Raw genomic sequence first — 27,980 nt, forward strand, 5'->3', positions numbered from 1 at the left:
GCAATTGAAAGTGTTACCCGGCTTGGTGTGTCTTTTGCCAGTTCTGATTACATAAGCATATCGTTTAGCATTTGCGGAAAGTTGACGAAAAGTGCAAATTTTCGTTTGAGAACCCAATTTCGGACATTTGTGCCTTTTTCGTTTTAGAGATCAATTTCCAGCATAAAACGGGTAAAAGAAAAACACATCCAAGGTTTCAACAGTGGCTTAATGAAAATGAAGGACGGGGCGAAATGAAAAAGAAGAGGCCTTTATCCACGACACTTTGAGAGCGTATTTCGCTTTACGTTAAGCTTCGATCTCCCATTCAAGCTACCCAGAGATCTGTCCGAGAACTCATGTGTACCAACGTATGACATAAGTTGAGGATCTACACGAGAAAGGTGTTCACTTGTGGGCTGTATCGCTGTTCAAGCGCGGCCATGTATAAGTACCACCACGCATACGTACGTTTTCGCCTACACATCAATTCAATTCACCACACCTCGCTGATCACACATAGGTTGGCTATGGAACAGTGTTCCGTCAATAATTCATGGAATGTGCAGCACATCAACGAATTCCCCATTTCCCGGGTTCGAATAATTTTTTACCCAGCTTGTTGGAATACCAGCATGTAAGGGCAGCCTCGTTTCATCAACCATTGGAATAAGTCAACAGGGGAAAAGGGAAACACTCGTGGCGCAAGGACATTCCCAGATGATGGGAAATGGGCCTTGACCTATTCGTAGCCGATAAAACCACTGATATGCAGACGCTGCCTTTATGTAAAGTAGCCCGCACAGTTTATACGTGTTGGGCCAATTGCACAGGTTTTCTGGAATTGCTGCAGCCAACTTTTCTTGTCTTCCTTAGCGAGGTACGTCACGGGCTCTCGGGCCCAGCCAGCATGTTTTACAACACATCTTTGATACACAATTGGGGGCAGTTGTTGGACGCTGAGATTCACAGCCTTGGTTTAAGCTCTAACTTCCTATTTATCGTCAAATGTGCCCAATCACATGCGCTGCCACCTAGGGAAGCTTCTTTTGGACTCCATGCGTTCAAGTATCATCAACACTCACAAGACGGTGATCTGTCTCAAATTCCAGCGTTAAACATTGACGCTTGAGACAGCCTCGCCGATACTTCTAAAGTCTAGACTCCAAATGAGCCAATTGGCCAATCCCATTCGAGTCACGACAGACTATAGTGCGTACTTGCGCTTGTATTCAGAGAAAGCCGATAACCTTCTATTTTCTATTGTAACTCTCAATTGAACGCACAAACTGTACATTGTTCAATGTAATTTGCCATGCCCCCATATTTGGTGGAAATTACATGCGTTCGGGCTTATCGAGGCATCTGCAAATCATTCCAGAACTTGCACAGTGTACGCCCTTCACTAAGGCAGTGGTAAGCCATAGTCAGGGGGAGAATTTAATTAATTCAGGCCCGAAAAAGAAAGAAAAAAAGTATGCTGGCTATGAGAAGAATAGTGAGACATTCCAGAAAGGGAGCAAGTTCCACGACACATTTATAAGTGTGCTTCACCCCCATATCCTAGAACACTGGCCTGGCTCTCTCAGCTTTTGTTGGTTGTTGTGTTTCTGCACATATAATTACTTCAATCCACCAGCGCACCGGAGAATGTTCAAACTCCACCGTACTTGGACCAACATGACAAGTCGTACTGATCGCACTTCTAGTACGAATTCGAACTCAACAGCGTCCAGCGACGAGCCACATACCGATAGCGAATCCACAAACTGCACCATAACCAGAGGACCAAAGATCCATGTACTGCAACCGTCATCTCCCACTAAATTTGCCAGAAACCCATTGAGTATTTTCAACAAGAGGAAGAAGAGCGAGCAAGTTGCGTTGCTGATTGGAACAGAGCAGAGCGGTAAAAGATGTAAGTTGTTTTAAAGCCATATGGAGATCGAATAGAGAGATAGTTACTAACAAGCATGGGGGAAAAGCCCTTATGGAGAGTATAAACTATATGGACACCGAGCTGGAGATCATCAGTCTTTCGAATGATATTGCCATTTCCAACTACCATAACTTCTTGTACGGCGTCAACAGCATAATATTTGTTATGGATTCTGCAAAGCTTTCAGTGGAGTACTTGGACCGCGTTAAAAGCATACTGACAAATTTACAACTTGATCAAGAAGTCTCTCCAGAAGCTGGAAAGAAGATGAAGTTGTTGTTACTATTGAATAAGTCAGATCTCGTCTGTGTGGAGAATGTAAGTGCGATTGAGCGGTATTTAGAGCTTTCAGCGCTGAATGTTCGCTATCTCATACTACCGACAAGTGGAGCCTCTGGTTATGGCGTGTCAGAGGGGATAAATTGGCTGTTGATGTAGCTTAGCTTGCTGTTCAACTCAACAACTTTCTTATAAGATTCCGGCAAGTGCTCCACTCTTAGCACACCACCGGGGCTCTTGGACGATGACACTATGGAAAACGGCGGAATGGTATAATTCTCAGGGACAATGGTATTCGGTTTAATGACGACGCAATCATAAATAGTACTGGACTTGTGTAGCTTACAGTTGGGCCCAATGACAACACGGTTACCAACGTTAGCGCTTTCAACAATGGTGCCACGGCCAATCATCGTGTACGACCCAATCTTGCAGATCTTGTGACGGGAACCTGTACACAGTGGAGGCGATATAACAACCCCTTCGTCCAAATAGCAGAATTTACCTAGTTGGATAGCGTTAGTACTCCCCTGCACCAGCGGCTTGTCGCCATGGAGTTCAACCTTCGCAGAGATTGTCGTATTGCCTGCGATCAAAATGTGGTCAGACCCATGGATCAGTGCGTGCTTGGAGATTCGGTTCCCAGATTCTGTTTCTATCCAATCCACCAATTCCATGCTGGTTTCCTCCACACGCCGTCCACGCGCTGAGTTTGCCAAAATTTGATAAACAACAACAACAACAACAACAACAACAACAACAAGAAAAACGGCAATACAAAAAACGTGCGCAGCTCGCGTGTCGCACGGAAAAACTCATCTGAATTCGGCGGCTAATTCTGTTTTTGGCTCCCTTTTTGACGGACACAAAAGAAGCAAAAAAAGGCTGACGCGAAAAAGAAGAAAATAGGCCAACTGCAACGTCAACAAATCACCAACAAAGCTATCGGCGGCTAAATTAATACTACTTTTGTTTATCTTTTGTATTCCTTGCGCTTCAAACATGGTTGAAAAGGTGTTTAGATTGGACTCAGGTGAGTCTTTGTCGCTGTTTCCCGCTCTTTTACCTCCCTTACTAACGTTTCTTTATAGGTTATCAGAACTACGACTGGGGGAAGTTGGGATCGTCATCAGCTGTTGCACAGTTTGCGCGCAACTCTAACGCCAGCGTTGTTGTTGATGAATCGAAGCCTTATGCTGAGTTGTGGATGGGAACGCATCCAAAGGTGCCATCGAAGAGACTGTCAGACGAAACGTCCTTGAGAGAGGTTATCGCGTCAGACCCAAAGGAACTGTTGGGGGACGCTATCATTTCAAAGTACAGCTCGACCAATGAGTTGCCGTTCTTGTTCAAAGTGTTGTCCATTAGAAAGGTTTTGAGTATCCAGGCTCATCCGGATAAGTCATTGGCCAAAGTGCTCCATGCCAACGATCCAAAAAACTATCCGGATGATAACCATAAGCCAGAGATGGCGATCGCAGTCACCCCATTTGAAGGCTTCTGCGGGTTCAAACCTTTGGAAGAAATTGCAGATGAGTTGCAGAAGATTCCAGAGTTGATCAACATCGTTGGCGAGGATGTTGCGTCCAAATTCGTCAACGGTATTGTAACTGATGCAAAGCTCGGTTCTCAAGAGGACAAGACAAACAGAGAGCTGTTACAAGCAGTTTTCGGTAAAATTATGAACGCCTCAGATGACCAAATCGCTAAAGAGTCAGTGTCTTTGGTTGAAAGGGCCAAATCTTCACCACAATTGTTCAATAAACCGGAGCTACCAGATTTAATTCTGAGAATGAACGAACAGTTCCCTAAGGATGTTGGCTTGTTCTGTGGCTGTTTGTTGTTGAACCACTGTCAATTGAACGCTGGTGAGGCAATGTTCCTTCAAGCTAAGGACCCGCATGCATACATCTCTGGTGATATCATTGAATGTATGGCCGCATCTGATAACGTCGTGAGAGCAGGCTTCACACCAAAGTTTAAAGACGTTAAGAATTTGGTTGAAATGTTGACGTATTCGTACGATGACGTTGAGAAGCAGAAAATGGTTGCCCAAACGTTTGAGAGATCCTCTGGAGATGGTGAATCCAAATTGTTCAACCCTCCAATTGAAGAATTTGCCGTCTTGCAGACAACCTTCAACACATCTACCGGTGTTCGGAAATTCAGTGGCTTTGAAGGTCCAAGTATTCTTATCGTTACAAAGGGTAAAGGTTTAATCAAGTTCCAAGGTAAAGAATTGGATGCAGAGCCAGGATTTAACTACTTCATCGCACCAAATGTCGAAATTGAACTTGCCACCAATGACAAGGACTTTACATCTTATAGAGCATTTGCAGAGGTTGAATGATTTGAGTTTCTCTACTAGTTCTTTCTCTCTCTTTAGATGATTTTTATACTAGACTAATGTGCAACAATATTATTTTTCTTCTTCCATTTGGTAATTCTTCTCTTCAAATCACCAGCACTTTGTTGATATATGTTCAGCTTCTTATCCCATTTCATCTTTTCATAGTCATCACCATGTTTCTCGTAGAGTGCCTGAATCCATGCTGATTCACGATCACTTTGAATTCTTTCAATTTTTGTAACTCCACATTTGGCATAATGTTCCAACTGCTCGACAACCTTTGTCTTAGGCTCAACTTCAGGTTCCTGTACAAGCTTTAAGTCTTCGTCCAATGCGGTCTTGGTACCGTATATCACTTTAACAACGTTCCCATCTTCGTCTCTAATGATTCTAGCCTCACCTTTTGGAATGTGCTCAGGTTTTAATTCTGATTCATCTACATCATCACCATTTGCAATATCTTCTTTGACTCCGAGTGACTTCTTCAACACAGGTGCATCCAAGTTCTTCTCCTTACCACCAGAAGGCAAGCCTAATCTGGCAGTCAATCCCAATCTCTTGTAGTTCTGTGTAAGAGTCTGTGAATAATCCCAATTGGCTGCGATGATTGGATTTGAGGCGACGTTTATTTTACGCTGTTTGTCCTTGTTTCTTCTTGTTGCCTTGCGGACACTCGTCTTTCTTGCCCTTCTTTGTCTTACAGAACCCATTATTTACTCGTTTGATGAGAATTATCACTAAAGAGCCTTCAACAAGAAAGTGAGAAAGAAGCGATGAGCTTGATACAGAAAAAAATTTCAGGAATAAGGCACGTGACCTATATTTTCTATGTTTTTTCTCAAGGCCGGGTAATCCCAATTTTGAGGGTGGGCTAGTACTCGGAAATGCAAAACAAAGGGAGCAGGTGAACTTACACAGTTGTTTGGTCCAATTTAAGAGCAATTATCAAGACAATCAGAGCTGTCCTTCTACCTATGACTGAGAATATTGCCAACACAGAAGATTCTGCTAACCAGAATCTTCTACGTCAACAACAAGAGGAGCAAATTGCCCAACAGATTGCGCAAGATGGGTCCGCAGCTTATGAAGAAGGACATGTAACAGTGTCCCAACAACAACACACCTCATATACCTCCAGGAAAACACCTGAGGAGATGGCAAAGCAACAGGAGGTTGACTCCAGATCCGTGTATGTACGTAATGTTGAATTCCATGCTTCACCGGATGAATTGGAGGAATTTTTCAAGCCAATTGGCGTTGTCAATAGGGTCACAATACTCTTCGACAGAGTTACTGGGAATCCAAAGGGGTATGCATACGTCGAATTCCAGGACCAGAGCAGTGTTTTGAAAGCCGTGGATGAGTTAAGTGGACAAGACTTCAAAGGAAGACCATTGAGCGTTATGCAAAAGAGAACGAATTTACCTGGGTTCAGTAGAAGAGGCACTGGATTCAGAGGTGGACGAGGCAGATTCAGAGGTGGCCGTGGAAGATCGAGAGGTGGCCATTCGTCCCACACACACGAAAATTCGAACTCTGCTCCTGTACATGCTGGAGATGGCGATGCTCTTATCAATGGGGTTGCAGATCTGGGATTATGAAGCTCTCATTGACAACAGACTGCTGAATCAACTCTGCTTTATCTTTCCCGTTTTCTTTCTTCCCTCTTTTTCTCCCTTTCTTTTTATCTTTTTATCTTCAACCGTAAGAGAACTTAATGATTGACGACATCAATAGCCCTGTATTCCATCTATAAAAGCTCATCTCCATAGCTTCTTCTCTTCATTAAGTCCAAGCACCGGAAGCCCTCGGACAGAAAGTAGTGCGTCAACCATAAAACGGGCTCCACAGCGACGGGAACACCGACAGAAGAAGCCTTAAAAAACTTTTCACCTCTTTCTCACAACATGGTGATGATACTATGACAACATTGACTGACTCTCACACGGGGAATATGTGCTTTCCTTTGTGCTGCAACTCTGTTTGTAGCTGTTGTTGACTGTGGCTAGTACCGTCAGGACTCTTACGCGGAGTAGGTGCTTTGGCTGGACCCGTTCCTAGGAACAAACGATATGGTCAAACATCCCAATCTTTTTAGGGCTTCGTTTTGAAGACCGATTTTGGGCAGGGCATCGAAACGGGTAGTCCGGTCTTGGTGGTGCTATACACAGTGTGCGTCGGCTTGGAGTGTGCGTGGATCTGGGGAAGTACGTGTTCACTGTGTGGGTTTTGAGAGGTCAGTGTGAGAACGAGAAGAGTACATCATAGTACATCGGATGTCTTGTGTATTGTCAAAGATAAGCATATGAATAACAACCATCCGGGGTCTCCAGGCTACTCACATTATATAGCGCTCTCCTGTAAATACTTAATCAAACGACGCCTATCTACACTCATGCCCTTGTAGCGATGGGAATCGTGACAAAAGAGAGGTATCCTCATACTCGCAAAGTCGCCATGCGCTCTCTTCGAGAGCTGTTCCAGCTCCTGCATCAACTGCTCATCGTCTTGCACACCACTCTTCTCCCACCTCTGTATCAGCTGCTCTTGCTCCTCAACCAGGGATCGTATCCTCTGCTTGAAGTCCTCCCGCGCCAGTAGTACACATTTCGTATACCGCCTAGCGTCCTCATAGTTATCAATCTTGGACGCAACTCTGCTGACGTACTGATCATACGCCCTCTTCGAGGAGTTCTTCTTCTCGAGAAGTTCACGGTACTCGTCCAAGGCTACGGGATCCTTCCTAAGTATATCAGAGATGGGATCCATATATACAAATGGTGGTGATGGCGTGTGTCCCTTTGGCTGTGGTGGACGGTTTGTGTGTGTGTACACCGCGAAAGTTTGTCAACAACAGCGGCACCCTTCTGTTTGGCCAAAACGGGGAGAACCAATAACAAAACAAAACAAATCACCAAATCAACACCCAACACACACAGCGGTCCTGGAGAAAAGTGGGAAAATGGCATCTGCAATACACTTCTGTGATATCAAGGGGAAGTCCTTGCTCTCACGTGATTACAAGGGAGACGTTCCTTCCAATGCCATTGAGCATTTCCCGTTCATTCTCGTGGAAGCCGATGAAGATCCGGCTCAGGCCTCGCCTGTTGTGGTTTACAACGATGTGAATTACTGCTATATAACACACTCGAACCTTTACCTCGTTGCATTGACCAAGAACAACTCCAATGTTGCGCAGGTTTTCCTATTTTTGCACAAGCTTGTCCAGGTGCTGACGGACTACTTCAAAGAGCTGGAGGAGGAGTCCATAAGGGATAACTTTGTCGTGATTTACGAATTGTTGGACGAGATGATGGACTTTGGTACTCCCCAGATCACGGAGACGAAGATGCTGAAGGAGTACATCACACAGAGATCCTACCAGCTGGAGAAGAAAATGAAAAAGGCTCAACAGTTGGGTCCTCCAAGTGCGATCACCAATGCTGTGTCCTGGAGAAACGAAGGTATCGTCTATAAGAAGAACGAAGCGTTCTTGGACGTTATAGAGTCCGTTAATATGTTGATAAATCCACAAGGGAAGGTGCTCCGGTCCGAGATTCTGGGTAAGATCCAGGTGAAGTCTCACCTGAGTGGTATGCCAGATTTGAGATTGGGTTTAAACGACAAGTTGACCAACAACGCCAAGGGAGTAGAAATGGAGGATGTGAAGTTCCACCAGTGTGTTAGACTGAGTAAATTTGAGAGTGAAAAGATTATAACCTTTATCCCACCTGATGGTGAGTTTGAGCTGATGAGTTATAGACTCTCTACTCCATTGAAACCTCTTATCTGGGTCGATTGCAAGATTAACAGACATGACAACTCCAGAATTGAAATCCTGTGCAAAGTCAAGGCCCAGATCAAAAAGAAATCCACTGCCAATAACGTTGAAATCCTGATTCCAATTCCAGAAGATGCGGACTCTCCGAAGTTCAGATATAGCCATGGTTCCATGAAATGGGTTCCAGAGAAATCTGTTATTGTTTGGAAGTTGAAACAATTCCAAGGAGGCAAGGAGTACTCCATGGCTGCCCAGTTAGGGCTGCCATCAGTATCGATGGAGGAAAATGCACATGAAGTTAAGAGACCGGTTCAGGTGAAGTTCCAAATTCCCTACTTCACCACTTCTGGTATTCAGGTGAGATACCTGAGAATTAACGAACCAAAACTACAGTACCAAAGTTATCCATGGGTTAGATACATCACACAGAGTGGTGATGATTACACCATTAGATTACAAGATTGAGCAATTATCAAATAACGGAGTCTCTTCCTCGTGCTCCCCCATATTATGCAGTGTATGTAGTTAGATTAAATTCACGAAATTGGAGACAAAGTATACCTTCAACCAACAATCCGTGGTGAATTAGTACAAGGGGACGAAATGGTAATTGAACATGGGGATCTTGTTGATCGTCTAATCCACGGGTTAACTGTGGATGAACAGAGTGGCGATTTGGTGCCCATGAACGCATTGTTGTCATTGCAGCTATGCCTACCAGACCTTTTTCCAAAGGTGATATCGCTATTGGATGATAGGCAAACCAGGATCAAAAGATACAAATATTGCACACAGGAGCTAGTGCTCATTGATGGCAATGTTGTGGACACAGGCCAGTGGTATTGCTCGTGCAATTTATACCATACAATGGTCAGACGTGCACAATCAAGAGAAGTACGATCGTGTGAAGTGGGAGATACAAGGTATGGAATGAGACTGGGCAAACGCCACCAGTTTGGTGCCGGGAAGGATCTACCAACGTGCGAGCACTTGGTATCTCTATATATGACCGAATGCCTTGCTGGGATACAGCTAATGCCAGTGGAATGCTCGCTAGATCAATGGATAGAGGTCAATTGTATACACGTATAGACCTCTTTGATGCAATTATGTAGTTACTGGAAACAGTAATAATCCCAATCGGGGAGTTTCAACCAAAAAAGCTCTCTCAGGCGGAAACTTTTCGTTCGACAAATTGCGAAAGTGAAAAAAGAAGCGGAAAAACAAAAAACAAAAAACGACAAGCGACAAACGACAATTTTTTAGCGCGAAAAACAAGCGAAAAACTCCCCTTTACGAACCTCCTCAAATCTGTTCAATGTTGAGAGGATCAAGTGACTGATTTGTTCTTCTCTTATTGTCACTTTCCCCACCATTGTTTATATAAGAGGGGTCAAATCGTTACCACAAGCCAGCTAAATTGTTGCTTGACTCATCCAGCACTTACACTGTTTGAGCTGTTTGCCATTTCTCGCTAGCAAACGCTGTCGTTGTTCCTGCCATTGTCGTCCTGCTAGTGTCGTCCTGCCATTTGCGTCCTGCCATTTTCGTCCAAAAAGAGACACAGCGCAAAACAGAAATCGAAAGAAAAAAATCTCTGTTGAACAAAAAAGGCTCAGTTGTTCTTTTTTTTCAGTTTTTTCCCTCCTTTTTCCAGCGATTATAAACAAAGTAAAATTTGAAGGAGTTGATAATTCAGAGAGAGGAAATTGCATACTTTCACTCCACTTATTCTTCTTGTTTAATACTAGCATTTCCATCCTCCTTCTTAAGCAGCCTGCTCTTTCTATATTCGCTGGGTGAACATCAAGACCATTAATTGTATACCCACACGGAGGCTTATCGTTTTACTCTCACCGCTGTCTTGACTCATCCCAACAGAATAGTACTATGGAATTATGAATAACATGCAACAACCACCCCAACAGCAGCAACAACAGCAGCAGCAGGCACAGCAACAGCAGGTGCCGAGCCATGGCCATCCAGGGCCCCACGCGTACTATCCAGCGGGGCCAATCCCTCCAGCAATACCGATACAATACCATCCCGGGCATTTCGTACCACCACCTGGTGCTATTCAAGGGTACCCTTATGGTGGGTACGACTACGCACAGATGGTTGCGTACCCTCATATGTATCCTATTGGGGTTCCACAGATGGCGTCGACACAGTTCGATCCACACATGTCGCCACATTTGCATCAACAACAATTGCATCATCATCGCCAACAGCAGCAGCAGCAATATCAACATCAACAGCAGCAACAGCGTGTGAAGAAGAAGTTCAACGCTAGCTCAGTGAAGGCATTTGTGCCCTCTAAACAAACATCGCAAAATGAGTCGAAGAGTGAAGTACAACCACCACAACCACAACAAAATAGCATATTAGCTGATGGATCAGCACCATCAACGCCTTCGTCGGACAACTCGAGCTTGACTATCACAAGGACAAGCACCTCTGTATCGGAATCAACGCAGGAGTCGGGTCCCGCCTCAACGATACAGAACACCCCAGCCACTTCGAAAGACTCGTCCGATAATTTGCACAGCACTGAAACCACGTCCGTTACTGGAGAAGGAGCCACCAAGCAAGACACTGAAGAAAATGGAGTGGATAGTACTTCGAGAAGAAACGATCATGGATTCTACTTTGACTGCTCGATCCAGAACAACAATGCTAATAAAACCCCAATCATATTTGGCGATGATGCTGCTGTCTTCCTCAAGCGTGCGTTCGATTACCTCGAGCTGAAGAAGAGACAAAAACCTACAGAAGAAACACACTCGGAAGCAGACGAAGAAGATGTCGATATCGTGGAACAGGTGAAAGAACAAACTCCTGAAGTTGACTTCTCTGAAGTTGAAGCTCAACCACACACACCATTTCAACAAACATCATCCAGACCTTCGTTTAATTGGGCTGCAGTGGCGTCGAACGCTGCAAAGAAAGTTGTACCTCAAACCCCAACTCCCTCCACTTCGTCACCCGCATCTCCCCAAGTTCAAATTCAGCCAAAACGTGAGGAGAGATTAATACCAGTTCTGCCAAACGTCATGGAACCTCTGGGGGTAGTTGTTCTAAGGTTTATGTTTGACGATGCGTTCTCCAAATACATTGATAGCGTTAAGCTACCGAAGATTGTACCTAGAGGTTTGGTCAATACCGGTAACATCTGCTTTATGAGCTCCATCATGCAATTGCTGCTGTACTGTGTGCCGTTCTACAAGACATTGAACGTTATCGCCAAAAAGACCATGCATACGTTGATGACCAGCAATTCCAAGTCACCACTGTTTGATGCCACGGTGGACTTCTACAACAATTTCAACGTGAACTTGGATGACATTAATAGCCTGTCCAATTCGAATACCCAGAGAAGCCAACATGATAGAGAAGCGACACCACAGAGAGAGTTTGGCGAGTCTTTCACACCGGTGGAGTTCTTCAAAGCCATTTCAAAGAGTAGCCGTTTCCAACACTTGAAGTGGGGACAGCAAGAAGATGCAGAGGAGTTTCTTGGGTTTCTGTTGGATGGATTGCACGAGGAGTTTACTTCCAACGTGAAGTCTCTTACAGACGATGAGATTAAACAGTTCACAAAGACTTTGGATGAGTCTTCGAGGCAAAAGGTTCTCACGAATCTTCGTAAATTCCACGTTGGTGAGTTCAACTCATCAGAGTCTTCTGGGAAGAACGATGGGAACGTAGATGATCACTATGACGATGACGATGACGTTGATGCTGATGACGATGATAATATTAATGCATATGACCATAACGATGAATTTAATGGTGGAGAATGGCAAGAAGTTGGATCTGAGAAAAAGAAGAAGAGATTCACTGCTAAACGTACTGTTGAAGTGAAGCCTTCGCCTATAAGGCGTATATTTGGTGGCTCATTCAGAAGTGTATTGACTATACCAAAGAATAAAGAAGCACAGAGCATAACGCTGGATCCATTTCAACAAGTGCAGTTGGACATCTCTGATTCTGACATCAAAACTTTGGAGGATGCATTTGTCCAAATTTCGCATGTTGAAGAGATTCCAATGAAGACCAGCAAAGGAGTTGAAGTTGTTGCAAAGAAGCAGACGTTTGTTGACCAACTACCAGACGTGTTGATCATTCATCTAAAGAGATTTTCATTCGAGTCTAGTGGTCGTGTTGAGAAACTGAAGAAGAAGATTCAGTATCCTCATCTTTTCCAAATACCTACAAAGAGCTTATCGCCTAGAACGCGCAAGTTTAACCCAGATGGATTCCAATACAAGCTAACCGGTGTTGTATATCATCACGGCATGGGTTCCAATGGTGGCCACTACACTGTTGACGTTCTACGAAGCGTTGAAGGTGAATGGGTTAGAATTGACGATGTTACAATCCATAACTTGAAACCTGACGATGTTTTGGTTAAAGGAGATGAAGAAGATGTCAAGACCGCATATATCTTGATGTACCAAAAAGTATAGAGGATGTATTTAATTATATACAAAATCTACTTGTATACTCTCTAAGAGGTGTAGTAAGTACCCGAAGCTCACTGCTTGATGACTTTGATGTTCTTTTCCTTCTTCCAGTTTGTGAACTCCTCGTTCAACTTCACGGCCTCTGTCGACAACTGCTGGATCGCCTTCTGTAGGTTGGCCAGCTTCAAGTCCAACACGGGTAGCGTCTCCTCGACGTTGCTCTGTACAAGGACACCACCAACCATACGGAAACACCGTCTCGAGGGATCAGTGGTTTCTAACGTGTTCTTCACTATGCGATTCTCCTCGGCATCCATCCTGAGCTCTTGGATCTTTGCCTGGATATCTGTGAGCGTCGTCTGATAGTTGTTGTACTGTTCTTGCAACCCAGCGGATGACATGTTTGCTTGCTTTCTCACCAGAGATTTATAGACCGGTGTTGAATAGACAGCGGTGATGTTTACCTGAGCTCAGCGCTTAACCTTCAAATGTCAAAGCTCAGCGCTTGGGTAAACAGAAAACAAAGGATGAAAAAAAAAGAGTTGAAAAGCCCGACTCGCAAATGGCAGACGCGACTATAAAAGGAACCCGTTTCGCACTTTTGGGCATGTGTGTGTTTTTTGGCGTTTTGGCGAGCGATCCGAAACGGCCCAAGAAAAAACACACATCGAACTTTGCAAATCCCCCGTGAAGTTGGACAAAAGCGGAAACTTTCCTCTTTGAGATCAATTCGGGTTTCTTTTTTTCGCAAAGCTTCCAACCTTTTTCTTAGGTTACCACAGTTACTAAGGAGAAAAGACCACAAAGCCATCCCTTTGTGCCTATCTTTGTTTATTGTTTTGTTTTGTTTGTTTACCTTTCTCAACAGCCGTCCCCGTGCACACACTGTCATAAACTGAAAGTGTTTGTGTTGTTGTTTTTGTTTTGCCTATTTTCTCCCCCTTTTTAATACAACATTCCCAGCCCAATGGACTCCTTCAAGACACCGCAAACCGTTGAGGATGCCAAACTATTCACGGCGTCGGGCTCGTTTGGGTACCCATCTGCTCAACAGGACTTGGGAGATTTGAAATCTGAGCAACAGGGTGAGGTTGCGATCCCGCCCGCTGTTGAAGAAGAAGATGACTCCACAACTTCAGGAATCGTGCCAACACTACAGAACATCGTTGCCACCGTGAACTTGGACTGCCGCTTGGACTTGAAGACGATAGCGCTACACGCCAGAAACGCTGAGTACAACCCTAAGCGTTTTGCCGCCGTTATTATGCGTATTAGAGAACCAAAAACAACGGCGCTTATCTTTGCCTCTGGTAAGATGGTTGTCACTGGTGCCAAATCGGAGGACGACTCGAAGTTGGCGTCGAGAAAATATGCAAGAATCATCCAAAAGTTGGGATTCAATGCGAAATTCACCGATTTCAAGATCCAGAACATTGTTGGGTCGTGTGACGTGAAGTTCCCAATCAGATTGGAAGGTTTGGCATTCTCGCACGGTCCCTTTTCCTCTTATGAACCGGAATTGTTCCCAGGTTTGATCTATAGAATGGTTAAGCCGAAGATTGTGCTTTTGATCTTTGTCTCTGGTAAGATCGTGTTGACAGGTGCGAAACAAAGAGAAGAGATTTACCAGGCGTTTGAAGCCATCTACCCTGTGTTGAACGAATTTAGAAAGCTTTGAGGGACTGATATGAATGAACGGTTAAAAGTTAAAGAAGTTATGGCGCAATACCACGAAACTTGCCCTCCTCTCCCTCCTTCCGCTACACTCACCTATTGACTATGACTATTTTTGATATAATTTGTGTTTTTTTGCATTTTGATTGATCGTTTGCTGTTTGCTTTATTGTTTTATTAATTGTTTGTTGTTTGTTTGCTTTTTTGCAGTTACTACTATATTAACCATTGCATATATGTATTTCTATGCTGAAACCTTTTTTATACAAAAACAGTACACCCAACTGGGAAAGAAAGGAAAGTGAAAAAAAGAACATTGAACAGGTTATCATCCTTTTGTCTCTCGAATTTATTTTGTTTTGGATGTTTGTTCTCAGTTGGAGGAGAATAGGCGTAGATCATTTCTCCTTCTTATCAGTGACGGTGGTTTCATCCCTCAGGTAAAGAAATGCCAATACAAAGACGAACCATGCTGTGAAGACAACCACGCTGGACGTGATGTATACCCAAGCTGATGTGATTTGCCAGGATCTTGGGTACTCATCGTTGGCCAGATGTCTAATACTCAGCACGTCCTTGTGTTCCAAGTAAGTGTACAATGGTTGTTTGAACTCCATTTGGAAGGTGAAGACACCGTGGTGGTCAGGCAATTTGAAATCGATTGAATAAACTCCATCGGATGACACGTTGGTGAATGTGAGTCTGTGATAAGGATCTAACAACTTGACCTCGAGTTGGACTTTGTCAGATACAAATGGAATCCACTCTACACCATTCCACTGCTCAATCGTAGCCTCGTAATGGATATCATCAGTAATCTTGTAAGGTCTCTGTTGATACGTGGTTCCATCAACATGGGAATGAGAACTGTTTTTGATTCTGAGAACGTTTGTCTCGCCAAATGTCCACTGGATCAAAGAGTGAGCATCAACTTGCTTCAATCCCTCGTTAGAAACAAGCTTGGAATCACCAACCCACGAGACTCTTGCATCGTTCAAACCTTGGAACACGGCTGCGAGGAAGCCCTGCTGGCCCTGAGTCCATGGATCTTCCTGCTTTGAAGGCTTTGTGAAGGAGGTGGCAGGGGCAGAGATCAAAGGAGTCAATTGTGGGTTGTTTGAAAGCAAAGCAGCAGAACCTGAGTATTTGAAAGAGTCAGATGATGGGATGATTAAAGAGTATTCGTCACCTTTAACAGTAACAACGTTGTCCAATCCGGATTCGCCATTTGACTGGAAATGATCGGTCAATTCTTGACCCTTTGGAGATGGATAGATACCAAGCTCATTCAAAAAGGTTCTCACGGCTTCAGATACACCCAGTGGCGACGTGAATGCTAAGACATCGCCCCCAGCGTTGAAGAACTCAACCAACTGAGCTCCGGTAATGTCAGAGCCCAATCTTCTCTGCTTTGATGGTAGCAGCACAACGTGCTGGTACTTAAACACACCATTGGTTTGCAATGAGACATCGCTACCTGCATCAGCGGTTTCAACCTGGAATCCATCATCCTCAAGACGAGACACGATATCGGTATACGACTCCAATGGCGATAGCTTATCATCGTACACAAACAACACTTGCGGTCCCTTCAAGGACGACGCAAACGTTACGCACACTTGCAAGAGCAGCACCAGGAGTGAGAGCATTGTTAATTCCTGTTCAATTGGTAACAAATATGCCTGTTGAACCCCGTTAAGCACGTTGTTTGTTGGTTTAAACTGATGCCACGTCTCGGTGAAAAAAAAAGGGCGTTCACACCCATACAAAAAATACAACTTCGCGAACATGCCCGTCTACTTCTTCCCACTTCCATCAACATTGAACGCTTCAACAAGCAAAGAAGACACACATAGATACTCATAGAATGACTCAAGAAGACCAATCACAGGAGTTCAAAGAGACATTTGCGGATGCTTTGAAACGGCTCAATGAAGGTGAGAAGAGAGCAGATGAATTGGAAAAGATGCTGGATTCCTTAGAGCAGCATCTGGATGCTTTACTACAAGAGGCTGAAGACATTGCTCAACCTCAACCGTCGGAGTCACAGGATCTCAAGAAATGAATAGAAGCCTAGATAATGAACTCAGGGATGTCACTATCTATGAACGGGTTGATCTCCCTATGGGGGTTCACTTTGGTCTTTCCCTCGCTGGACGGAACAGTCACCTTGACACCTCCGTCCAACCACCATTTAACTCGGTCAGTGCTTGGAGGTGGTAGTCCGTGTGCCCTTGACGTATGTGATACCAATGTGGGTGTCAGCTGTTGTTGCTGCTGCTGTGGCTGTTGATGTTGATGAGGTTGGTGCTGTTGTTGCTGCTGCTGCTGTAGCTGCTGTTGTTGATGATCGCCAATGCCACCGTTGCCTATCGTCAACGGTTGGCCCAAGAGTTGTAATTTCCTCTTCTCGTATAACTCTTTTGTCAACCTATCTTGCTTCTTTTCATCAATCACAACAACTGTTGCATCGAATGTAGCATACACAGGTCGATGATCTGAGAATTTAATATCCGGTGCGTCGCCGTATGACAACTGCATGAGTGTACCCTCATGGGACTTGCTCAAGATTCGATCAGTCCATGCTGGGATACGGAATTTCTCACTCGTATCGTAGTGGGAAGTCCCCTTATTGAACTTGTACGTTGGTGGGAATTTGATCTCCATCTCGTTAAAATATGGGAACGATTCCCCTGAAATCATCTGCTTGTTTAGCTGATCGTGCTCAAACAAGACTGTGTATTGTTTCCTTTGGATTGCATCTCTCACTTGTTCGTTGTTAAGGTCAATTCTGTAGTTGAAATCACCAAACCATATCACAGCATCGTGGTCTTTAACAGTGCGTTTACCCCCAAACCTCATGCTCTGTGCAATTGTCTTATAGTCTATGTGTCTCTGTTCAACGTTTTCCATACCAGCTGCAAGGTGTGAACATATAAAGCACAATCTGGTTGATGAATAAAGTATGCTTGAACCTATACCTCCTTTATTCGCAGACATTCCAGCCATTCCAGTCTTCTTTAGAGACGACTCGACTTCTTTGATCTGATCAATTTGATCTTCTCTGATAAATATCATCAGTGCAATACCACCCAATTGCTCAGACGAGACTAATGAATACCGGTTTCTTTGTCCTAGAGTTTTCTTCAGCTTGTATTCCCATTTCTTCTTCTGTAAACTACTGGTGTTTAGCATTTGACTCGTGGTCAACTCAACAACCTCCTCCAGTCCAATAACCGCAAGATCGTATACCTCATCTTGGTGTGGGAATATCCACGACGACAGATCTTCATCCGTCGTTTCAGCATTGACGTTAAAAGTGCCTGTAAACAACCTGATTGTCTTCTTGCTGGAATACTCCGATTTCCTCTTTAGAAGTTCCTCACAAATGAAATCATGGATCGGATCAATCAACCTTATATCGTTTGAAGCGACGCCAACGTACAGCTTTTTATCCTTACGTCGTATGGACTTCTCATAGATTTGAAGCAAAGCACTATTGTTTTCATCCCATAACAAATTGTGCTTGACCAGTAAATCACTTGAAAGAGGCAACCCCATCTCTCGAAGTGAGATATCCATAACTTCTTTACTGATTACCTTTTCAATGAGACCAGGTTTCTCAATCGAGTTTAAGGAGTTGATTCTAAAGATACCCAACTGTTTTCCAATGTAAACCTTTTGTTTGATATCATAGCAGAACGCACCAATCTCCAGGATGGCCTCCTTCAAAAGATAGATAAGCTTATGAGGCGACTTCTTTAACGCATCTCTCGTTATATCGGCATCAATTAATGGAAGCCCTTTCTTCTTCACAAGATACCGATAGCGATTACTCAGTTCCTCTTCGCCAGCTTTATTCTTGAGGGCATTGACAACGTAGACTTGACCGTGACTGGCAGTTATAGAGCCAAAATGTTTATCGAAACTCATCTCGTTAACCTCAGATGTTCTTGGGAAGCTGATCTTCTTGTTCTGTAGAAATGGATTCTCAACGTCATAGAACAAGGGAACGTTACCTCTCAGCTGAGAATAGGAAAAGTAATGATTCTTGTTATAGACTAAGAGCTCAGTTTCAATGAAGTTTGAGACATGGCCTTCCTCATCGACACCACCAATCCCAAATGGCCCAGATAACTTTGCACTAGAGATTCTTGAGATCAACGTTATCAAAGAGTCATCATCACCGTCAAGTGATACGTTAAAGGTCTTGACAAACCCTCGCACGAGAAATGTCAGGAACTCAGACCTATCGAATGCGTCTCTTTCATCCTGTGTAATTCTGTTCCTGAAGGCCAAGAGCTCTCTGATCAACGTACTATTCCAAAGATACTTCTTCTCGTAGTTGTTGAACATCTGATGATAATCTCTCTGTGCCAGCCCACGTTCTTGCAATACGTTCGTCAGATCGAAATCCCTCGAGTAGTGGAACCCCTTGGTGAACACCTTCTTGATCTTTGAGCATGGGTGCTCAATCTCATACCTCTGGGCAGCATTCTCACTCCTGAACCTGTTTGTTACCAACGAATCATAGTCGGATGATGATAAGCAATAGAACTCCAAGTCCCTTATCTTATAAACAGCCTCAGATGGACGCGGAGATCCAACCTGTAGCTGCTCAGTGATCACTGCAAAGTACAACTGGTTCTTGGTGGACAATATCCCAATCAACCCATGGAACAACTGCGACACAATCTCTGTATACCCTTCCAATGAAGAATGTGACGCTCTTTGGAAGTCGATAAGGCATTCAGAAGGGCTAACTGCTTGCAATGTAAGCGCGTATTCGTTCGACACCAGAGCAAATGACCTTGGTGTGTTCCTAAAGAAGATTCTCATCGTCCTCCACGTTTAAGCCCACTACCGCCCTATTCGTTGTTGATGCCGCCGTTGTCGTTTACGGTGTTTATACCTTTGTTTACCTTTTCTGCTGCTGTGTTTTTTGCTCCAACCGGTATACGATTTCACAGCTCCAAAGGCCCACATTACGCCAGTTCTAACCAGAAAAGCGCCCAGAGAACCCAATGGTGTCGTTATTTGACCAATTATGTATGGCATGCCGTATCGGTGATGTCGATAGCGTCGATAAACTCTTACTGACAGGTGTTAACGTGAGTATGTTGCTGTGCCTTCGATGTCCATGGATCTTTCTAACCGACTATCTTTTAGGTCAATGACGTTGATGAGTTCGACTATACTCCCCTGTACCTGGCTTCGCTGTGTGGACATGAACCTGTTGTGAGACTGTTGCTACAGAGAGGTGCTGTGTGTGATACTGATAAATACGAAGGTGTTCGCTGTGTCTACGGTGCGCTTACTGACTCTATTAGAAACCTGTTGATATCGTTTGACATCTCAAAGGCCACGGATACAACGTTACCCTTTGCATCGCACCTTCGTTCTCTCTTGGAGTCTGATGAGCCCCTGACGAAGGACATTGTACTAGACGTTGGTGGAACTGAATCTCTTAGACTCCACAGGTTTATGCTCAGTGCAAGAAGCCAGTACTTTAGAGAGAAGCTGCTGACCAAATGGAAGGACAAGAACGTGATCCATTTAATGGCAGATTGTGACGAAGAAGCCTTTAAACTCGTTATCGGCTACCTCTACCTGGCACATGACCCTTTCAAATTCAGAAGGGGAGACCAGAAGCTGGTGCTACGATATGCTAGAAAAGTGCAATTGACACAACTGGTTGAGAACTTACAGAACAATAACTACATAGTTGACCCAAAGAACTTTGCCAGGCTGATGAAAGAGTTACAGCTGTCGTTGTTGGAGTCTGCGAGATTGGATTTCAAGCACTTTGTTGAATCAAGCATCATTGCTAACAAGATTGAAACCATACAATCTGACATTTCAGATGACCAAGTTGAACAATTACAGTCATGTTCAGCATTCCCAGATCTGATCTTTTACGTTACAGATTCAGAAACAGCAACGTCCACCTATTATCCAGTGCATCGTTCTGTGTTAATTCGTGATGAATACTTCAAAGTTATGTTCTCGTCTTCATTTTCTGAAGCACAGGACTATTCTATCTTGGAAGATTTACAAATAGTTGATAGATCGACACGATTGAGCATCCAGCATTTCCCGGTCCCAAACCATTACATTGCGGAGATCGTGTTGAGATTTCTATACTATGATCATACCGATATACCATTGGACCATGCCGTTGATGTACTCTTTGCCGGGGACCTCTTATTGAATGATAGACTGAAGACGATGGCAGCCGTTGCTATAACTTCATCTCCAGCTCTGCCCGATGGGTACGATCTCTATGACATCTTGAGAGCCTCTTGGGAAACCAGAGTTGAACGTTTGGAACACTTTGTCGCTAAGAAGATCGCTTCTAATTTAGACGAGTTCATAGAGGATCCAGAATTCCACGACATTGTTTCAGAGAGTGCACAGAGGATCACAATACGTCAAGAGACTGATACCATTGAACTGATTGATGATATCAGATTCTATTTGGCAAAGAAGTGGAACATTGATTTTGACGGACTATTCGAAGGGCAAAAGAACGATTTAGTTGACCAATTGCCAGGCTACTCCAATTATGAAATGGACATGGCAAAGATCGAAGCACTTCTATCAGAATTACAATTAGATGCATGATAGTGTTAAAATAATTGTCATGTTTATAAGTCCATTTTACGTCCTACTGCATTCAAGTAAATGCTGAGTTAAAAACACACACATGCAAAGGAAATAAAATGTTATGTACTTTTCACAGCTTCATAAATTGTTGTTTAGTTAGCTTTCTTCTTGTTGGTCTTCTTCAAGTGATCTGGCAACCAGGAACCATCAATTTGAGCTGCACCTGTGGACTTTGCAGATGTTGGGGTTGGAGTAGCAGATGCGGTGTAACCAGCATTCTTCAAGTAGGCAGCACCCCAGTTCAAGTAGACGAAATAGACACCAACACCAAGAGTAGCAATGAGCAAAAGCTCCAGGATAATCATTTGAGGAGAAAAGTATGACACTGGTGGATCTTCGACAACGGCGAGGACACTCTTTGCGCCAATCTTAGCCAAACCGGAACCCTTTGCAACGTACAAGAATGGGATCAGCAAGTAGTTACCAACAGGAACCTCGGCACCAAGGAATTGACGGAAAGTACTGGTCTCTCCTGGTTGTAAAGTGATTGGTCCAACTTTGGCATCTGTAATGTTGGCAAGAACGTGACCGTCAGTTGGGTCAGCAAAGTGACCACCGACACCAACAATGTGCACGGCATCCTCCTCGAGATTTGTGAAGGTATAGTTCAATGTGAGTTCTTCAGTCGTGTAGATCTCAATCAACCCAGTGTTAGGCTTGCCCTCGATGATGTAGTCAATGTCAAAGTTAAGCTGTGGCAGATCCTCTTTGTCAAGGTACTTTCCTTTAAGTTCCCCTCCTTCAGGGTTGCTGAGGTCGATCTGCGCAGATGTGAGCGAGAACAGGGCTGTGGCTGCCACGAAGAGTTTAGAAAGCATTGTCTCTATTGAAAACGTATCCAATTGGTAGTTGTGATGGCTCAAACAGATAGAACGTAGGGAAAAACACACTACGGATAAATTGTCCAACTCGTCGCTTTGGAGATACGTGGAGCTAAAGTTGCCAATACCGCCTGAGGACACTTACCCGGCCGCGATGGACGAAAGCCTCAAAGTGAGGGGAAAGGGTTACCCGGCTTTCGGTCCATGAAACGCCATCATCGTGGAGGTTACCATGGCTACCGGAAACAAGTACATCTGTGTTTGTTATTGTTTACATCTTTATTAGATCCAACTGTTGATGTGTCAATGCCAGACGGTCAGTCGGCGGCTCTGCTAAACTGTGCTCTTGAGAGTGGTTTGTGATGGGAATGCACACCTGTTCGACAGTGAGACATAGACTGGACGGGTCAATCAGCTTCAATTGATGTCGTATTTACCAGGTGCAATGAGCCTAATGGAACGATCCGTATCTGGCACTTCGTCCTGTAGATGTCCAATCGCCAGGATAGCTCCAGGGTAATGTCTCAATAGCTCCTTACATTTCTGGACGGTGTGCTCATCCATGACTGAGAGTGCCTCGTCGAGAATCAATAACTCTGGGTTTCTAACCAGCGATCTGATAAAGAGTGCCAGCTTCTGGTCACTGATGTTGAGCTCTCTGAAAGGAATGTCGACTTTATCCTTCAGATCGAACTCGTAGATAAAGGTGTCAATGATGTCCTTCTCTCTGGAGGATAACTTGGACTGCGGCATTATGGAGCCAACTAGGAAGCCGGTAGCAATTGTCTGGTAGAGGGTATGATGGCCCGGGTAAATGGCATGCAACTCTGGTGAAGTGAATCCAATGGACTCATTGATGTCAAAGAAGCTCTGTTTGCCGGTACGTCTTGGGACCCCATGCATGATGATTTTGGAATTCCAAGATTGGGGATGTTCACCCGTGATTAACGACAACAGCGTGGATTTGCCGGTACCATTGTTTCCTTGGATGTGCCATCTTTCACCTGGCATCACTTTCCAACTCAGATCTTGTAACACAGGTTGTCCTCTGTATGCGACTGATACGCCATCAAATTCCAATAACGGCGTGGTTGAGTTCAACCGTTTCTGATACTCCTCTATTGGGAAAAGCTTCTTGATTTTGGCAATACTTTCGCCCTGTCTCTTCAGCTCTTGCTCTTGTAGCCTCAAGGCTTCTTGTTTCAGGACCTCCACGTGTGGTCTCAGCTCCTGTGATGTCCCTTGTTCTACGATGCCTTCGGAATCGACGATGGCAATGTGAGTGATCCAATCAGGCACAGGATCCTGGACTCTAAGACCCAGTATAACATGAGGGTTAGGAGGCAATTGGCCTAATACATCACACACAATCTCTGAAGCAGTGGGGTCCAGGCCGAGAAATGGATCATCAATCACCAATAACCGTGGCTCTCTAACCAATGCCCTAGCCAATCTTGCCCTTCTGGTTTGTCCGTTGCTTAACCCCAATGCCCACCTGTCCTCTAATCCTTCCAGCTTGAACTTCTTAAACACATCATCAACAAGCTCATAGTTGATGTGTCTATGGTTATTGACGTTGCCAATGACGAATTTCCTTGTTGTTTGGTCAAACTCGTCTTTGAAGAACTCGTAACGGGCAGCCAAATGTGCCGTGGGCAGTACACCTTTGAACTCGAGGAACTGAATGGCACTAGACGGCCACACCGACTTGTTCAAAAAGGGATAAACCCTCGATAACGGCGGCTCAGCGTTGTACTGAGATGCCAAAACCTTCAGGAACTGGGTCTTTGCAGGTCCCACAATAGCCCATCTCTCCGATGATTTGACACCAAAGTTCAAAGGCTTTGAGAAGATCCATTGAGACCCTACACCTGCTTCCTTGAAGAGCGCGTTAGTCAGCTGAACCACTGTACTCATCTTTATCTCCTCAGAAGGCGTTATGGGTAAAGTGTGAGATAGAATAAGAGTGAAGATGACTCAGCTAGTTGGAAGCTCTATAAGTGACTCCAAAGTGCGCTTCCGGGTATATAGGGAGATACACGGAGATACGGGGAAATAAACTCCACCTCCCAAGAGCGCGATACGATTCCCCCGAGCTCGCTTAAACCTGCTCTGTTTTCCTATGTTGGTCTAGCACAGCCAGTAAGTTTATATACCGTACAATTACCGCTGGAGTCATCAATAGAAGAAGGAAAATTTTTCATAGGTGTGGTAGTCTTCTGCTAAGTTGAGTGTATAAAGGGACACTGGGCCGTCAGCTATGAGAGTGATATCCGACGCACAGATCAATAAGCTTCTCCTTCCTCTTAAGGCGAGAGGTGTGGAGGACTTTCAAAGGGTCCTGTACACAGCACTGGCCAAGTACCATGGTGATCATACGTTGATTCCCGAGAGAATTGTTGTCAACAGGCCGGAATTAGACGCTGTGCACTTCTTCATGCCAACGTTCTCGGATCGTGTTGGTATTAAGACACTTGGTGGGTCTAAGAAGGGATTCGAAGGTGCAGTGATGATCATGGACGAGAACACTGGAATCCTGAAAGGCGTGTTGAGTGCCAGGGCCATTACAGGGTTCAGAACTGCGCTGTGCTCTACAATTCCATTGATGAAGTTCATCGACAGAGATGCTAGAGACCAGGTCATGACTGTGTTCGGTAATGGATTACAAGCGTATTGGCATGTTAAGCTGACGTTGGAACTGTTTCCATCGTACTTCAAAAAGGTTCAAATAGCAGTGAGAAGTGTTAATGACAAGTCCAAGGAATTGCTAGACAGATTACAGAATGAATATCCACAGGTGGAGTTTCCACTGGATGATGAAAAGGAGGTTGATCTTTCAACCTCCAATGTCATCTATGGTTGTGTGCCATCCACTGAACCGCGTATCCTTTTCGACAAACTAGGTATTGACAACCACAAGGTATTCATCTCCATCATTGGAAGCTACAAGCCTCACATGTTTGAAGTTGACGACAAGATTGTCCAAACTGCAATGTCAAACGGTAAGATAATCGTGGATTCGTATGATCATACGCTTCATGAAGCTGGTGAATTGATCAAGAACAACGTCACTCCTCAGAACTGTGTTGAGATTGGAGAATTGGAGAACCTCACCCCAGCAGACATCAATGGTGGCTCAAACTTGACTCTTTCAAAGATTGTCGGGCTCGCCATTATGGATATCTCTGTAGGAAATGAGATCTTGGAAAGGGCAGAGAAGTTAGACATTGGAACTGTGGTTGAGTTCTAATCACTGATCTTATATTATAACCGAAAATACTCAGACAGATGTACTATTACTCATACACAATTGATACGTTTTATATATAAATTTGCGGGCTTGTAGAGTAGATATGCGTACTGTGGCAGATGAAGTGGCTTTATCGGGTTGACGGTGAAATTGACAACAGACACAATTATTATGGGGGGAGCAGAGATTACATCTTCAAACAAACACGGTTAACATTACAAATAAGCCAATAAAGATGGTAAGCAATAAAACGTCTTTCAATCGTGGTACGATCAATCGACTAACAACCACCAATCAGTCTACAAATCTGTATTCGTTTTCCGAGGAGACATCTACAAAGCTTCGTAAGTTTCGCTTTGCAAGTGCAAGAAACGATGACGTTCAGGCTATGGTTTACGCCATCGACAAACAGTCGTATGAGATTCTTGAAGATGCCAATATCGACTCACCGTTGGGCTCAATTGAAGAGCTCGTTGAAGAACTACCACCGTCGAGCCCGAGATTCATAGTCCTTTCATACCCCTTGACTCTCAAAGATGGTAGAAAAGCGTCACCATTGGTGATGATCTACTGGTTACCACCAACGGCCCCACAATCGTTGAAGATGCTGTACGCAGCTGCTGTGGAGCTGTTCAGAGATAAGGCTGGTGTAGCAAAGTAAGTGGACATCAAACCATACCTATTCAATGGGGATCATACTAACGTTGTTATAGGCTGATTGAATACACAGACGAAGAAGACTTTGAGGAGATTGAAGACAATGTGTTATAACTATCCACGCTACTCTTTCCAGCTCAAAAACAGGTGTGTTATTGCTCCATTCGTATACTATGGCCGTATAATATGTGTGTATACTCTTTGTACTAGTGCAGCCCTAATATAGATCACATGATGTGTGTTTTTCATAAATCCCCGTAGCCCTGAACATCCGCACACCACACAGTCGTCACGCTGAAAAACTTCCGTGCATTCGCTGCCAGCTCGCGCTGTGGGCGGAAAACATGAAAAAGCTGAAAATTTATCAACACTTTCAACGTTAGGATACGTTACTAAAGGTTCATCAACATCGTCAAAAATGGGTAGATTGCACTCCAAGGTACGTGAATGATGCCGTTCAGCTGATTCGAACAAGAGATACAGAAAATAAAGATACCAAGTTCAAAGTTAAATAATCAGGAGGAAAACAAGTAATGACAGATAAGTTAATGAATATGGATCAATGTGGTTATCTAACGTTCAACTTACCCCTTTTTATATTGGGGGTTAAAGGTGTGACTGGGAGGATGGCATAGCCTTTGGTTAAGACTCTTTTGATTGGGTTGTTGATTCACCTGTCAGAGTTTTCCGTGCCGTTTTCCTCCTGGTCCAGCGTGAAGTTAGATTTGCTGCTTGACACCAGTTTATGCTACAACTACAACTGTTCTTCCAAAGGATACTGGAGGGCATTGCACTGTGGTTACACTGCAGTTTTGCGAGCTCTTTCACTCCGAGAAACTATCTGGTATCCAGTCGGGTCAGCAAGTGTAAGAGTTTCGGCTCCTTGCCAGACTTCCGATGTCTTCAAAATGCTGCTCTTCCTGACGGCAACGTTGGGGAGATCTGTGCGTATTGGTATACTAACTGTTATTCTATAGGGTAAAGGTATCTCTTCTTCTTCTCTTCCATACTCCAGAAACGCTCCAGCTTGGTTCAAGCTCTCTTCTGAGTCCGTTGTTGAGCAAATCATCAAGTACGCCAGAAAGGGTTTGACTCCATCCCAGATCGGTGTCTTGTTGAGAGACTCTCACGGTGTTACCCAAACCAAGGTTGTCACTGGTAACAAGATCTTGCGTATCTTGAAGTCCAACGGTTTGGCCCCAGAGATCCCAGAGGATTTGTACTTCTTGATCAAGAAGGCTGTCTCTGTCAGAAAGCACTTGGAGAGAAACAGAAAGGACAAGGACTCCAAGTTCAGATTGATTTTGATCGAATCTAGAATCCACAGATTGGCTAGATACTACAGAACTGTCGGTGTTTTGCCACCAAACTGGAAGTACGAGTCTGCCACTGCTTCTGCTTTGGTTAACTAAGTTATTTCCATGTGTAATAAAATGGTTTAATTTTACTATCCCCCTTTTTTCTAATGATTATCTCCTTGTTTGTATATTACTCTTTAAAATGGTTATGTTTCGGTTTGTATCTATCAACGTAAGGCTGCTTATTCATTCACTGCTGGATTCTAGTGATTATCCACCGTGGAACGTTGCACTTGAAACTTTTCATCGTACAGCCTGAAGGCAAAGATACCGAACTGTTTCAGGTCCAATTGCGCCTTTTCATCCTGGATGTCCTTAAATCCACCACCATAGACGTTGCTAGGATCCTTTGGCTCTCCAATGACCAAATCACCCAGACGTGGAACCTCACCATGGATCTTCACACTGGTACTCGTAGCAGCGTTTCCCTCCTCCTCTGAATCGTCGTCATCCCCGTACGTCGGCACTGGGATTGGAATATCATCCTCAGACTCGTCCTCCTGCTTCGATTCGCCGTTTCGTAACCCCCCAACAGCTGAAATCATCTCCAACAGCTTTGTCTTGAGATCAAGTGCTGAAGATCTTGCATTCACAGTGACTATAAAGGCCTGTTTCTTACGACACAGTTGCACTGAAACAGTGTTGTTTGACTCTCAAAAGTTAGTACCAGCATCTCAGATCCATACACCATGATACATAGCTCACCATTCTCTGTTGAACTGATTCTCTCTCTCTCCGTTGTAGGAAGTTGTTCCAGCCT

The 27,980-nt window shown here is 44.2% G+C and overlaps 20 protein-coding genes across 20 annotated transcripts; 11 read left to right on the top strand and 9 right to left on the bottom strand.

Annotated features, from left to right (window-relative positions):
- The first annotated feature begins 1,215 nt into the window (after positions 1-1,215).
- On the top strand, positions 1,216-2,113 carry CYBJADRAFT_26396 (uncharacterized protein). The gene has a single exon (XM_020217614.1). It carries the CDS (start codon positions 1,321-1,323, stop codon positions 1,909-1,911), a length of 591 nt encoding a protein of 196 aa, XP_020069022.1. The 5' UTR covers positions 1,216-1,320; the 3' UTR covers positions 1,912-2,113.
- Positions 1,872-2,211, top strand: CYBJADRAFT_169004 (uncharacterized protein; the record flags this gene model as incomplete). The annotated part of the gene is made up of 1 exon (XM_020215595.1): positions 1,872-2,211. A coding segment is annotated over exon 1 (224 nt), but the record flags the coding sequence as incomplete, so codon positions are not given.
- CYBJADRAFT_169005 (uncharacterized protein) lies at positions 2,111-2,910 on the bottom strand. The gene has a single exon (XM_020215596.1). It carries the CDS (start codon positions 2,872-2,874, stop codon positions 2,317-2,319), a length of 558 nt encoding a protein of 185 aa, XP_020069024.1. The 5' UTR covers positions 2,875-2,910; the 3' UTR covers positions 2,111-2,316.
- A 211-nt stretch (positions 2,911-3,121) lies between these two features.
- Positions 3,122-4,817, top strand: PMI40 (mannose-6-phosphate isomerase PMI40). Its single transcript, XM_020215597.1, has 2 exons — positions 3,122-3,230; positions 3,289-4,817. The coding sequence occupies exons 1-2, from the start codon at positions 3,200-3,202 to the stop codon at positions 4,545-4,547; spliced, it is 1,290 nt and encodes a 429-aa protein (XP_020069025.1). The 5' UTR covers positions 3,122-3,199; the 3' UTR covers positions 4,548-4,817.
- On the bottom strand, positions 4,398-5,307 carry NOP16 (Nop16p). Its single transcript, XM_020215598.1, has one exon. The coding sequence runs from the start codon at positions 5,255-5,257 to the stop codon at positions 4,601-4,603; it is 657 nt and encodes a 218-aa protein (XP_020069026.1). The 5' UTR covers positions 5,258-5,307; the 3' UTR covers positions 4,398-4,600.
- Positions 5,308-5,695: 388 nt separating this feature from the next.
- On the top strand, positions 5,696-5,962 carry CYBJADRAFT_114019 (uncharacterized protein; the record flags this gene model as incomplete). The annotated part of the gene is made up of 1 exon (XM_020212155.1): positions 5,696-5,962. A coding segment is annotated over one exon (267 nt), but the record flags the coding sequence as incomplete, so codon positions are not given.
- A 928-nt stretch (positions 5,963-6,890) lies between these two features.
- Positions 6,891-7,316, bottom strand: CYBJADRAFT_174642 (uncharacterized protein; the record flags this gene model as incomplete). Its single annotated transcript, XM_020216607.1, has 1 exon — positions 6,891-7,316. One exon carries the CDS (start codon positions 7,314-7,316, stop codon positions 6,891-6,893), a length of 426 nt encoding a protein of 141 aa, XP_020069028.1.
- Positions 7,317-7,509: 193 nt separating this feature from the next.
- APM1 (Apm1p) lies at positions 7,510-8,793 on the top strand (the record flags this gene model as incomplete). Its single annotated transcript, XM_020216925.1, has 1 exon — positions 7,510-8,793. The coding sequence occupies one exon, from the start codon at positions 7,510-7,512 to the stop codon at positions 8,791-8,793; it is 1,284 nt and encodes a 427-aa protein (XP_020069029.1).
- Positions 8,794-11,315: 2,522 nt separating this feature from the next.
- On the top strand, positions 11,316-12,797 carry UBP3 (mRNA-binding ubiquitin-specific protease UBP3; the record flags this gene model as incomplete). Its single annotated transcript, XM_020212941.1, has 1 exon — positions 11,316-12,797. A coding segment is annotated over one exon (1,482 nt), but the record flags the coding sequence as incomplete, so codon positions are not given.
- On the bottom strand, positions 12,632-13,291 carry GIM4 (tubulin-binding prefolding complex subunit GIM4). Its single transcript, XM_020215599.1, has one exon. The coding sequence runs from the start codon at positions 13,193-13,195 to the stop codon at positions 12,866-12,868; it is 330 nt and encodes a 109-aa protein (XP_020069031.1). The 5' UTR covers positions 13,196-13,291; the 3' UTR covers positions 12,632-12,865.
- Positions 13,292-13,761: 470 nt separating this feature from the next.
- SPT15 (TATA-binding protein) lies at positions 13,762-14,472 on the top strand (the record flags this gene model as incomplete). The annotated part of the gene is made up of 1 exon (XM_020212915.1): positions 13,762-14,472. The coding sequence occupies one exon, from the start codon at positions 13,762-13,764 to the stop codon at positions 14,470-14,472; it is 711 nt and encodes a 236-aa protein (XP_020069032.1).
- Positions 14,473-14,866: 394 nt separating this feature from the next.
- WBP1 (dolichyl-diphosphooligosaccharide-protein glycotransferase) lies at positions 14,867-16,117 on the bottom strand (the record flags this gene model as incomplete). Its single annotated transcript, XM_020212930.1, has 1 exon — positions 14,867-16,117. One exon carries the CDS (start codon positions 16,115-16,117, stop codon positions 14,867-14,869), a length of 1,251 nt encoding a protein of 416 aa, XP_020069033.1.
- Positions 16,118-16,258: 141 nt separating this feature from the next.
- INP51 (phosphoinositide 5-phosphatase INP51) lies at positions 16,259-19,364 on the bottom strand. Its single transcript, XM_020215600.1, has one exon. The coding sequence runs from the start codon at positions 19,305-19,307 to the stop codon at positions 16,542-16,544; it is 2,766 nt and encodes a 921-aa protein (XP_020069034.1). The 5' UTR covers positions 19,308-19,364; the 3' UTR covers positions 16,259-16,541.
- A 128-nt stretch (positions 19,365-19,492) lies between these two features.
- Positions 19,493-21,092, top strand: CYBJADRAFT_174649 (uncharacterized protein; the record flags this gene model as incomplete). The annotated part of the gene is made up of 2 exons (XM_020216608.1): positions 19,493-19,579; positions 19,638-21,092. The coding sequence occupies 2 exons, from the start codon at positions 19,493-19,495 to the stop codon at positions 21,090-21,092; spliced, it is 1,542 nt and encodes a 513-aa protein (XP_020069035.1).
- A 158-nt stretch (positions 21,093-21,250) lies between these two features.
- IRC22 (Irc22p) lies at positions 21,251-21,832 on the bottom strand (the record flags this gene model as incomplete). Its single annotated transcript, XM_020212321.1, has 1 exon — positions 21,251-21,832. A coding segment is annotated over one exon (582 nt), but the record flags the coding sequence as incomplete, so codon positions are not given.
- Positions 21,833-22,372: 540 nt separating this feature from the next.
- CYBJADRAFT_130431 (uncharacterized protein) lies at positions 22,373-23,872 on the bottom strand (the record flags this gene model as incomplete). The annotated part of the gene is made up of 1 exon (XM_020212914.1): positions 22,373-23,872. One exon carries the CDS (start codon positions 23,870-23,872, stop codon positions 22,373-22,375), a length of 1,500 nt encoding a protein of 499 aa, XP_020069037.1.
- Positions 23,873-24,215: 343 nt separating this feature from the next.
- Positions 24,216-25,213, top strand: CYBJADRAFT_191554 (uncharacterized protein; the record flags this gene model as incomplete). The annotated part of the gene is made up of 1 exon (XM_020217405.1): positions 24,216-25,213. The coding sequence occupies one exon, from the start codon at positions 24,216-24,218 to the stop codon at positions 25,203-25,205; it is 990 nt and encodes a 329-aa protein (XP_020069038.1). The 3' UTR covers positions 25,206-25,213.
- A 227-nt stretch (positions 25,214-25,440) lies between these two features.
- Positions 25,441-25,976, top strand: AIM7 (Aim7p; the record flags this gene model as incomplete). Its single annotated transcript, XM_020213814.1, has 3 exons — positions 25,441-25,443; positions 25,504-25,862; positions 25,919-25,976. The coding sequence occupies 3 exons, from the start codon at positions 25,441-25,443 to the stop codon at positions 25,974-25,976; spliced, it is 420 nt and encodes a 139-aa protein (XP_020069039.1).
- Positions 25,977-26,248: 272 nt separating this feature from the next.
- RPS13 (40S ribosomal protein uS15) lies at positions 26,249-27,378 on the top strand. Its single transcript, XM_020217538.1, has 2 exons — positions 26,249-26,301; positions 26,840-27,378. Exons 1-2 carry the CDS (start codon positions 26,281-26,283, stop codon positions 27,272-27,274), a joined length of 456 nt encoding a protein of 151 aa, XP_020069040.1. The 5' UTR covers positions 26,249-26,280; the 3' UTR covers positions 27,275-27,378.
- CYBJADRAFT_169021 (uncharacterized protein) lies at positions 27,335-27,974 on the bottom strand. The gene is made up of 2 exons (XM_020215601.1): positions 27,926-27,974; positions 27,335-27,870 (listed from the first exon to the last, which is right to left on the bottom strand). The coding sequence occupies exons 1-2, from the start codon at positions 27,926-27,928 to the stop codon at positions 27,424-27,426; spliced, it is 450 nt and encodes a 149-aa protein (XP_020069041.1). The 5' UTR covers positions 27,929-27,974; the 3' UTR covers positions 27,335-27,423.
- Between the last annotated feature and the right edge of the window lie 6 nt (positions 27,975-27,980).

The sequence above is a fragment of the Cyberlindnera jadinii genome, assembly GCF_001661405.1.
Source record: "Cyberlindnera jadinii NRRL Y-1542 unplaced genomic scaffold CYBJAscaffold_13, whole genome shotgun sequence".
NCBI classification, from domain to species: Eukaryota; Fungi; Ascomycota; class Saccharomycetes; order Phaffomycetales; family Wickerhamomycetaceae; genus Williopsis; species Williopsis jadinii.

Excerpts from the sequence above, each read along its gene's own strand:
- CYBJADRAFT_26396 (XM_020217614.1), top strand. The coding sequence starts at position 1,321 with ATGCGTTCGGGCTTATCGAGGCATCTGCAAATCATTCCAGAACTTGCA.
- CYBJADRAFT_169005 (XM_020215596.1), bottom strand. The coding sequence starts at position 2,874 with ATGGAATTGGTGGATTGGATAGAAACAGAATCTGGGAACCGAATCTCC.
- PMI40 (XM_020215597.1), top strand. The coding sequence starts at position 3,200 with ATGGTTGAAAAGGTGTTTAGATTGGACTCAG. Across the intron at positions 3,231-3,288 it reads GGTGTTTAGATTGGACTCAG|GTTATCAGAACTACGACTGG; the intron begins GTGAGTCTTTGT and ends GTTTCTTTATAG.
- NOP16 (XM_020215598.1), bottom strand. The coding sequence starts at position 5,257 with ATGGGTTCTGTAAGACAAAGAAGGGCAAGAAAGACGAGTGTCCGCAAG.
- GIM4 (XM_020215599.1), bottom strand. The coding sequence starts at position 13,195 with ATGTCATCCGCTGGGTTGCAAGAACAGTACAACAACTATCAGACGACG.
- INP51 (XM_020215600.1), bottom strand. The coding sequence starts at position 19,307 with ATGAGAATCTTCTTTAGGAACACACCAAGGTCATTTGCTCTGGTGTCG.
- RPS13 (XM_020217538.1), top strand. The coding sequence starts at position 26,281 with ATGGGTAGATTGCACTCCAAG. Across the intron at positions 26,302-26,839 it reads TGGGTAGATTGCACTCCAAG|GGTAAAGGTATCTCTTCTTC; the intron begins GTACGTGAATGA and ends GTTATTCTATAG.